The sequence below is a fragment of the Tigriopus californicus genome, chromosome 1 (assembly GCF_007210705.1).
Source record: "Tigriopus californicus strain San Diego chromosome 1, Tcal_SD_v2.1, whole genome shotgun sequence".
Lineage (NCBI taxonomy): Eukaryota > Metazoa > Arthropoda > Copepoda > Harpacticoida > Harpacticidae > Tigriopus > Tigriopus californicus.
Window position 1 is genome coordinate 4,133,974 of NC_081440.1, and position 10,624 is coordinate 4,144,597.

At 41.3% G+C, this 10,624-nt stretch overlaps 1 protein-coding gene across 3 annotated transcripts in view; it reads left to right on the top strand.

Moving 5' to 3' along the window:
* Positions 1-3,999: 3,999 nt before the first annotated feature.
* LOC131877202 (protein ERGIC-53-like) overlaps positions 4,000-10,624 on the top strand; it is a 13,814-nt gene continuing 7,189 nt past the window's right edge. Inside the window, exons 1-7 of one of the 3 annotated variants that reach the window (XM_059222809.1) lie at positions 4,000-4,328; positions 5,325-5,518; positions 5,629-5,676; positions 6,492-6,722; positions 6,958-7,081; positions 7,152-7,321; positions 8,857-9,030. In XM_059222809.1, coding sequence (XP_059078792.1) covers positions 4,139-4,328; positions 5,325-5,518; positions 5,629-5,676; positions 6,492-6,722; positions 6,958-7,081; positions 7,152-7,321; positions 8,857-9,030 — 1,131 coding nt within the window. In that variant the 5' untranslated portion in view covers positions 4,000-4,138. Of the gene's footprint in view, positions 4,329-5,324; positions 5,519-5,628; positions 5,677-5,798; positions 5,826-6,491; positions 6,723-6,957; positions 7,082-7,151; positions 7,322-8,856; positions 9,031-10,624 lie in introns of all 3 variants that reach the window. The other 2 variants (XM_059222817.1, XM_059222825.1) reach the window with 2 other exon arrangements.

Genomic DNA, 10,624 nt, shown 5'->3' on the forward strand with positions numbered 1-10,624 from the left:
CCAATCGAAATCACTCGGCGAATGTAAAATCGGTGAGCTCTGCTTTCCTAGGACGTGTACAGAGGTAGGAAAAATATGATTTTGGAAGATGTGACTCGGAAGACTCCTGGAATTAAGTAATCCTTGGTTGATACTTCGATGCATATTTCTGGCAATAATGGCAGGTTCCAGAAGGTCCTTTGGGAATGATTCGTTCATTCTTTTTTTTTGAAAACCGATTTTGATGGATAGAATCTGGCCTTTAAACAACGCAAAGGAGGGCAACTTTTTTTCGGGCGACGCCACACAGGCCTGATTATCGTGATTTATTTTCATAAAATTGTCCAAATTTAGGACCTTTTGGAAATAAGACCTTGTCCGCCCAACAAGTAGTCATGTCAGCATCATTCATATTTTCCGGATTCAATGTCTCATAGAGGGGGCCCTCCCACTGCCGATCACAAAGGCGTAGATCCAGAGCTTGAACCGTTACCGAAAAAAGTGACACGTTGCCGTTAGCGTTACCTTTGCAGGAATGTCCTAAAATTGCAATGAAACGCTTTTTTTGGTATTTTAACGCTTATCGAATATGACGTGAAACAAAGGACAAATATAGGGCTTGTCAAGTGAACGCGTTCATGAACAACTGACGATATTCCATGGAGTAAATTAAAAGACAACATGCCCAGCTAAACCGCACTGTGCATGCATTGAATTTTGGCATTTATTACATTTTACATGATTGTCTAAGCAAATAGCAGAGTGGCATTGCGCCAATTTCATGTGTTTGCCAATTATCACCAAACATGCTCATTTTATTGGGTTGCGTCAAGTAACCCACTAAAAATCATTCGATTATTGAAAATTCTATGAGCGGATGGTGCGAGTTGACTGTGACGTCTGTCTTAGTTCTCCCTCCCAAAAATGCCCAAAATCAGGGTACCGGACCACATTTTTCCTTGAATTTACTTCACTTGACATGCCCTATAGGATAAGCCATGGAGTACGTTGTTGTTTACCCCTTTGCTCCCCAGCGGCCCCTTTTGTACTTATGTAGGGATGTGTCGAGGGTTTGGCTGTGGCAATGGCATAAGTTAATTGCAAAACTGTTGTTATTCGAAGAAAACAAAGGATAGTCTTAAAATGATTTAAAAGATCAAATCTTAAGCTCTTTTTGAAACAAAAGGTCAACTATTGTTAGAAAAAGTTGTGTCATTTTCACGTTTGATACATCACTACGTATCCGAAAGATGGCTCTTGAGCGCAAAGGGGAACAAAACACCAAACAAACTAAGGCTGCGATCGTATCCTATTCAGTAATTTTTCGTACTCTTTCTTGTTCGGTGGCGTTGGTTTCCCATGAACATAGTTCATACTCATGACCGCTCATCAAAGTATTCAAACTATTTCCACTTCATTTCATTTTGATTGGTTGGCCAGTGACCAGGCACATGGCCCTGATCTGATTCAGGGTGTTCGATTGCTTCTACTCCCAATTGATTCAATCTGGATTCCACCTTAGTTTGCGCCACAAACCCGAACAATCACGATTTCAGGGTTCTTCAAGATATGAGCCTTCATTTTTTGTATCAAACGGAAGACACTCGATGATTTTTTTTCTCTCTCAATGAGCCCTGAATCCTTGGGGATATCTTGACAAAAGAAGTATTGACACAACTTTTGCAAAGAAATGATGAAACTAGAATGATAAATCCAATTAGTACTATTTTCACACTTTTCCATTTTTTTCCCCGATTATTTCCCGTTTGATCCTTGCCACATCCTCCTGGTTTCAGCTTGCGTCATGTCCAGTCACCCTGAACACAGACTCAAGCATCAGCTGACGCTATCAGCTGTGCCGACTGAGATGACACGTCTCGTTTGGACCCTTCAAAAAGTTAAGCCCTTTTTCGTTGCATTTTCTAACCAGAGGTTGCGTGAATAAAGCTTTAATTGTTCATTTATCGAAACACATAGCTCTCCATGCTTTTCCCACAGCATTTTTTAAATTCCTCGTTCATGCAATGGTTCTCATTGTTTAAATATGTTGCAAGCCTTGAATTGTAAGAGGTACAATGAAAGCACCGATCTGCCAGTATGCTGGCCATGCAGATATTAGCATGAAAGTCCAGGTGAAAAGAAATCACGATATTCTGGCAGCAATGAAACATCTCTGATGTTGTTATTGTCCCTTCATGTAAGAATCAATCTCTCAGTTACAGAAAGTGACCGGTCAAATGCAAAGAGGTAAGTCAACTAGGGCGTCCACAGAGGAAGGAAGCCAAAATAATGCTGGGTGTTTGCTCTTTTTTTTCTAAGGCTAGCTTCCCCTGAAGACCCTCATGTCTGAATCATTACACAACTGCAAGAAAAATCCATTAATTGGTTAAATGCATCTACAATGTAGGTCTAATGATTAAACAAGAGAAAGCATTTGTTAGCTCAACAATTCCTTGATTGCACTGAATGAAATTGAGTGCAAATTTGTTTGAAGCATTTCCAAATTGGTAATTGTAAATGAGCCACTTTTCAAGAAAAACAACAACTCTTCAATGGGAGATGGTGATTAACGTCATCGTTTTTTTAGAGACTATGTTCCATCCACCAGCCAGGGGTGAATGGTTCAGATTTATCAAATTCCCATGGTGAACAGAAACATGCAACTCTTGACCCAAGGACTAGGTAAAAGTACCTTGATAGCTCTTGGAGATGGAGAGCACCTAGTGCATGGGCTTCAATTTCCAAGACCTATCTTAAGGCCTCTAGTTATAACCCTAATTAGGGCATCCAATCAATAGTTTGAGCTTTCTTTATCAGGGCCTCAAAAATCATCAGTTGATGAGGGATACAAATTGCTAGCTACCTTTGCTCCCAAGGGTTACAGATCAATCTTGGTTGTAGGACATACACCTAGGCCAATTTTCAAGGCTATTCTAGTCTAAATGCTTCAATTCAAGTTGACCTTTACTCCAAGAGCCCAACTACTGATTTCTGATACAAGAGTGATGACTTATGAATTTTAGATACAGCTGAAAACAAATCACCTACTACCTCTACCCCCTACAATGCCAGACGTTCTGGGTTGTCTGGAAAATCAAGGCTACTCTTCCAGGCAAAGTGTGCACTTCAATCTACTTTATTCATCAAAAACACACCACCTATCAGCTGTCTTACTCCAGTAAGAAAAGTGAGGGAATCATTGGTTCAATGGAAAAGGGATACCCACATATGAAATGAGTGGTTTGATACTTAGTCTTTGAAGTCTGGCTAGATGGTACAATGGAGATGCTCAACCTCAACATCATCCTTTCATATCATTTCAGGATGATGTACTCAATTGTGCACAGAACAGTCTATACTGCAGACTTGATAATTCAGGAAATATGTTATCTGGCACCCTGATTTGGGTCAATTGCGGCAAATTGAAACAAATGACAAATTAAATCAATACCTGAGGCAGAATGACTTGTTATCTTGTTCATACGTTGGCTCAATACATTGGTGTTGGGTGTTAGTTTTCTCTTCATTTCTCAAGAGAGAAATATGGTGTTATTAGATAGCAGTAATGAACACATCCAAAACAGAAAAGGGCTAATATGACACCGCGATTAAAATTGAAAATGAATATAATGTGGAAAGATGCCATGATTCTTTAAGATTGACAAGTCAAAAGAATGGTCAATTTCATTTTTCAATAACAAATTGAAAGCAAAGTTAATGGTGATTTTCAACAGGATTGGAAACTCAACCTATATAAAAAGAACTAGGTGGTCTTAAGAAACTCCTTTTTTTCCGGACTTTTCGGACTGGCATGATTAGCATCAACCTATTGGCCTGACGACTCAATATCAGTTCCTGAAATTGAGTACTGTAGCGCTGCTTTTTTTCCTTCCAATTCTGGCATAACTCATAAAATAGGTCTTTTACTGGTCAACGCCAAACGCCTCGGCACGAATAACGAAACCTCGAGTGCCAGATAAGCTCACAAATATTTAGTGAGTACTTGTCTGTACTTGTGTCGGACTCACAGACAGACTGACAGACAGACTGTAGCTCAGGAGGTCAGGGAGGTCAGGGCGACGATCGGAAAATCCCTCTCATCCAAGAGCAAGTGGTGCTACCTCCGTGGTTCCTAGATCGATCTCGCAGCTCCCAAACCATGCGGGTGTGGCTGACGTGGTTGTGTTTCGGATTGGTGGGCGTGGGCTTGAGCGGACAGCAAAATGCGCCGCCCGCTCCACCGCCCCCGGGCTTGGGCGTGCTCAAGCGCTTCGAGTACAAGTACAGCTTCAAACCGCCCTATCTGGCCCAAAAGGACGGCTCCGTGCCCTTCTTTGAGTATTCCGGCAGTAAGTCCGTCCATCCGTCCATCCATGCGTTCACGCCAGAGCAAAGGCCATGCATGCTTGGCATACCATTCAAAGCCCAAGAGAATCTAGAATGCCAAAGGTTCCAGAATCCATTACGATGGACTTGATGCTCTTCAAACCATGCCCCCATTCCCCCTATGGCCGTTACACATCTTCCGTTTTTGGGTCAGCTGATATTTTGGTCCTTCGAGAAGAGAATAAAACCTAACCTAACCTGAACTAACCTAACCTTTCGGTTGCAAGGGCCTGGGGCGCCTAGGCCGCGGCGCAAGCCTGCGGCAGCTCGGTTGCAAGGCCTCGACCATAGCGGCAGATTAGAGCTTAATTCTGCAATGAAAAAAAAAAAGATTCCGCTCATCGAGATTCGAACTCACGACAGACAAAAATCAATGTGGAGTCACACACATCGTACGTTCACGGCTATCGGTAATTGTTACGAAATGTATTGGCAACGTTTCTACTGTACAGCAGCTACATGTCGAGAGAGTGGCAGCTGACCCAAAAATGGAAGACATGTAACGACCATACATTCCCCCTTGGAAGCCCGAGTGATGAATGGGTTTTTGCCCACCTTTCCCGGTTCGAAATAACGTGGGGAAGCTTAGGAATGCCTGACTAGAGTTGGATTGGGTCTGTCCCAAATCCCCCAAAGCTTGGAGAGTGCATTGCCAAGAAAGAGCATGGCGATGATAACCGTTTTAAATCTAACCTGTTCTGGACGGGAACTTCTGCCCATCAACACCGGATTGGCCTGTCATGAACGTTAAAAGCCATGGGTTACCCCATTGCTTCCGTCAATATAAACTAGCCAAACGGTTTGAAATGTGCCAAAACTAATAGTAGCCTGATGAAATCAGAAAGAAAGACTTCAACGAGCCAGCCGACACCAAGAAGGCATTTCGTCCCCACCCCTCAGATTTCAATTGTTTCTTCAAATGACGGAAGCCTTCATTTTTTTTTCCTGACCCATTCCAGATGCCATTGCCAGTGAGGAAAGTGTTCGGATCACGCCTTCGCTCCGATCGCAAAAGGGTCAAATCTGGTCCAAGCTCATGACTAATTTCGATTGGTGGGAAGTGGAGTTACATTTCCGTGTCACGGGTCGTGGTCGCATTGGTGCCGATGGCTTGGCCTTCTGGTACACGGCCAACAAAGGGGTCGAAGGTCCGGTAAGGCATCATCGTCTCCATTAGTATGACTTAAGATAATACTTGAGCGCCAGGCCTCATTTTGGGACCTTGATAGTGACTAACTAACCTTGGCTTTGCTTACGGAATAGATGCCTTCGCGAGGAAGCGCCATCAAGGGTCAAAAGCAGGACATACACGTAATAACCGAAGCAATCGAAAATATTGTTTATCCGTAATAAGTTCAGTGGGTGGGATTGTTTCGGGGAGAAATTGTTTCTCAATGTAATGATCGTTTTGTTTCTCCTGTCCTTTGATCTAGGAATCGGCTTATAATGACGTTCACCACGTGAGTGCGTTTGAGGCACGTTTGTCTAATCATGTCTGCAAATTTGATTGACTTCACCCATAACAACCCTGTCTCAGAATGTTGATTTACAAAAGCTGGACGTACCACAACAGTTTGCGTTTGGTGTGGAAGATTAGTTGTTCTTGGTTTCGGGACATTTGCCCATCTTATACAAGTTTCTTTGGAAACCAGAATCAAATCGATTGATTTTACTTAATCCACTGAGATAATCAAACAGTGGAGGAGTTTTAGCCGTTTTAAGATCACGTCGAACCTCGGTTTCGAGGTAACTTCTTTGCTTTTAAGATGATGTGCGCAAAATACAATTTGCGCTGTGAATATCGAAAGCCTTGCTCACTTGTCTTATATATAGATAACAATTTTATTAGTATTTTTGCTTCTATGTGGGCTAAACAGCCCCGTTTAGCGTAAATTTTAGTCTTTATAAAAGTGTGATGCACCAGGTTCGTAAGTTCCTATGTCTCGTTCTTATCAAGCACATGCAGCTGTAAAGAAAAAAAAACCCTGTGTGTGGCGTCATCAAATCACTATAATTTAGAACAAGACGTTTTGTGACACATAATTCGTCCATCTCGTGACCTTTATGTTGCAAATTGACTTCTCCTTCAAATCTTCTATAACTGACGCTGCTCTCTCGAATTTTAGGTGTTTGGATCATCCGATCGATGGAATGGCCTTGGAATCTTCTTTGATTCATTCGACAACGATAATAAACATAACAATCCTTACATAATGGCTATTGTCAACGACGGCACCAAGGCCTACGATCATCAAAATGATGGCTCCACCCAACAATTGGCTGGATGTTTGAGAGACTTCAGAAATAAACCATTCCCTGTGAAGGCCAAGATCGAGTACTTCAACAACATTCTCACAGTGAGTGTGCTCAATTGAATGCAGGTCATCTCATCCAACGCCTCGATTCATCTAAAGACATCGGGGTTGTTCAATATGAAAACGGCAATACCAAAGCGAACCTTTGGAGATGGCCATTTTCTGGCAGCCCGCAAAAAAAAAAATCGTTCAGATGATATCCAAATTCATACTGAAGAGGAATCTGCCATGAAGCTTGTGCCTATGGAAGCCAATTAATCCCGATCTCTTTTTGCAGGTCTTGTTCCACAATGGTATGAGCAATAATGATCGCGATTATGAGGTCTGTTTGCGCGTAGAAAATGTCATCCTCCCCAAGTACGGTTACTTCGGAGTATCTGCCGCCACCGGCGGTTTGGCGGGTGAGATATCCTGAATACTTTTTCTCTCGAGACCGAGTTCGATCTTGTCAAACCCATGTTCCCCTTTCAGATGACCACGATGTGTTGAAGTTCTCCACGAGTAGCTTAAGAACTCCGGGTGTGGGCACGGTTCCTGACGTTCAAGACGCGGAAAGTCAGAAATTCGAGGCCGAGTTCGAGCAATACCAGAAGAAGCTCCAAGGCCAAAAAGACCAATGGGCCAAAGAGCATCCCGATCAGGTAAGACACGAACTGTTCTAGGTGTACTTCGGGGGAAATTGGTGGCGTGACAACCCAAAATACAGCCAATACGCCAAAGTACACAACGAAAACGAGATGAGGGTCTCTTTCTCGTTTTAAGGAGAGCCAAGAGCGGAAAGATGTATCTTAAGGTTATACGGGGGGAGAGCCAAGATGAATTGCCGTGCATTTTATTTGAAATCTGGAATAGTGAAGGAAAACATTGATAGAACTAAGTCTTATTTTGGCGAAATATAAGCCCTTTGTATGGGGGGATAACGGAACATGTGTTTGATCAGGTGTAGACCTGCATTCATCGGGGAAAATCCTAAAACATGTGAATGGTACTTATTCCTTTTACGATGTGTCCCCAATTTACAACACTCGTTCGGATTTGCGACAAAAGACAAGTGTTTTGAAAAAGCAGGTATCTTTCAGCAATTTTTGCTTTCACTTTGGCATGTCTTTTGTGATACAAATTGTCCATCGATATTATTGATTTGAAGCAGATCTTGGCAAGAAGTAGAACTCGATCGGGGGTAGGGTGCCCAAGATAAAGATTTATATTTAATTGAAAAGCCTAATAAGAGCGCAATGAATTGGTTCAACATAACTGTTGGCGCACTTACGGGTGCTTTTTTAAAATTCAATATGCCATGGGGATCAAATTAAATGAGCTACGACCTCATTTCCGTACGAAAACGGTGTTATTTCAATCGTTTTGCTCTCTGGTGGCTTCTTGCTTTCAAATGAATTTGAGAACAATCGATCAATTACTTGGTACATTATTTTATTATTTCACTCACTCACATTTTAAAATCCTTATAGTGGCGTAACGTAACCCAAATCCATCAATAGTTTCCAGATTTAAAAGTACGATGTCAAAGCGACCAAAACATAATCTGGTAGAAGTGTGTTTCTAATATTCGTGAAATGTTTATCAAAGTACATCTTTTTACCACGATTTTTTCCGCTGTTCAAATTTGCTTGAACCCCTTGGCATCCTGAGTTCAAAAAAGCACCCATCAGTTTGGCAAAAAAATTCCTTTGACTGCATTCATGGGTAATACGTGGGGAATACGTAAGCGACTAGTGCTTTCCCAAATACCTTTGAGGTTTAAGGCCTCATAGTTCAAAAATGAAAACTCCCTCAGCTTTAATTTTTCGTTCGAATCCCCCCCGCCGAATGTCTGGTCACCCAGTAACGTTGAAGAGGCTCTCCTTAGCTTTTGTCGTCGCCCAGATTGGATTTTCTCTCCAAGATTCAAAGGGCTCAGTCGAGAAGAAAACACATCTCTTGAGTTGAGATGTTGACAAGCGGCTACTAAAGCGTTACTAAGGCCAAAGGCGGCCTTTCCGCTTGTTAGTCGCCTTTTGGTAGCGAATTGAGTCTTCAGTTTTCCTCATTCCCAAGAAGAACGGAGAGATGTATGTTGGCAAAATGGGATGAAGATTGGCGGGATTGTCGACCAATCCAATGTACGAACCAACTTTATTGTAGTTGGTTTTCATAAATTGCTATGGACTTTTTTTAGGTGATGAAGAACGAGGATGGATGGGACAACTGGTTCTCTGACCAGGACAAGGAGCTTCAGCAGATCTTTCAAGGTCAATCCGAGATGAAAAACGTTTTGTCGGATTTGCACCGGAAAATGGACGAAATCATCGGACGTCAAGAGCGAACTCTCTCCATGATGTCTGGCATTCAGGTGAGAAAATAATCCGTTCTCGCTAAAAGATGCTTGTAACACTAGTATTCATTGCCCTTTGGTAATCAGTGACTCTCGGGGAAAAACATTCGAAAGCTGCTTTCGCTGATTACCCTTCATGTATTCCATTTGTTTTAGTGATTTAAGCTCGAAAGCTGCTTTCCCTGATTACCCTTCATGTATTCCATTTGTTTTAGTGATTTAAGCTTTAAAGAACTTATGAATATGTTAAATTAAAATAACCAAATAGCAAACATACTCATTATGAAACCTCACCAATTTTTTTAAGTTTTAACTTGATTTTGTGAAAGTTCATGTCGTATTAGCGCTTTTTCACCAATTTCAGAACTTTATCTTTTTCTTTGCTTGGATTTTTTTTTTTTGCGGACTTCCTTACCACTACTGGGACTGGAATTACAGCAGTTCAAGACGAGAAATTTATTCGTTTTACATAACTTTTAGTTATATGTATTATTTGATCGACCAACGAATTAGAATTGGCTGATCTGACTAAACCCTGGAATCTAAGGTTAATTGGGAATTTTAGTCAAAAACTTGTCCAAGTCTGACTTAAATCCTGCTACTGGATCAACGCCTACATACGCCCTACGAATATTTGAAGGCAGCAAATTGAACAATGAAGGAGCCGGAAAGAAGAGAAGTGGACTTCGTTGTTTTAAGTAGCTTGGGTTCTGGATCCTGTAAAAGACTTTTGCCCACTATAATACATTTTGGCCTTCATTGTTATAAATTGGGACAAGTTTGCTTTAATTTCTTCCTTTTTTTAGTGGACAAAAGTCTTTTACAAGAATGTGCCAAAACGAATGAAATCAATCAATGCCCAGGTCAATTTATTATAAACTGTATTAAAAATCATATGGGTACAAAAAAGGTACGGTCAGTCGGTTTTTTGTTCAGCTTTGTGCTTTTGTTTATTGGTTTCCCTTGAAATGTGCGTGTTTCACTGATTTTTACCTATTTTTGCGCTTGCTTGCTCCTTCTTTGAAACGACGCAACTTTCAACCTAATTATTCAATTAAGCTGAAGTTTAACATACGTTTTCTTTGAAATAAAAACAAAGTCTTACTCTCGGGAAAGAAAATTTGACAGTATCGAACGAGACACTTAAAAATTCGATTACCCGCGCAAAGAATTGCATTCTGCTTCAAATGTTAATGGCGTCCCCATCAAATCCAACAACTGTATCAGAAGATCAGAAGTTATGCCCTTCAAAGCTCAATACGAAACTCAACTTGGAAAGAATGAACTTGTTCGTCTTCTTGTTGTGATCATTACCAGAAGAGAACTAGCTCATTCATTCTATGGAGAGTTACGTATTGCGCTTTGAGAGAGAGAGCATCATAACTTTTGATTCATCATCTCGATCCAGTTGAAAATTTAAATGCTTGATTGCAGTCTCCTCTGAAGGGAAACGCAAAACCTTAAGAATATAACTCAATGATAGCCTGATCTCCGTCCGTATTCCAGGCCTTGATGGTTGATCTTATTCTGCCTTCTCTTGAAAAGTAGTCTTGAATATGGCGAATATTAAGAAAGTTGACATACTTTTGGAAGCGGAGATTTTTGGCTCGAT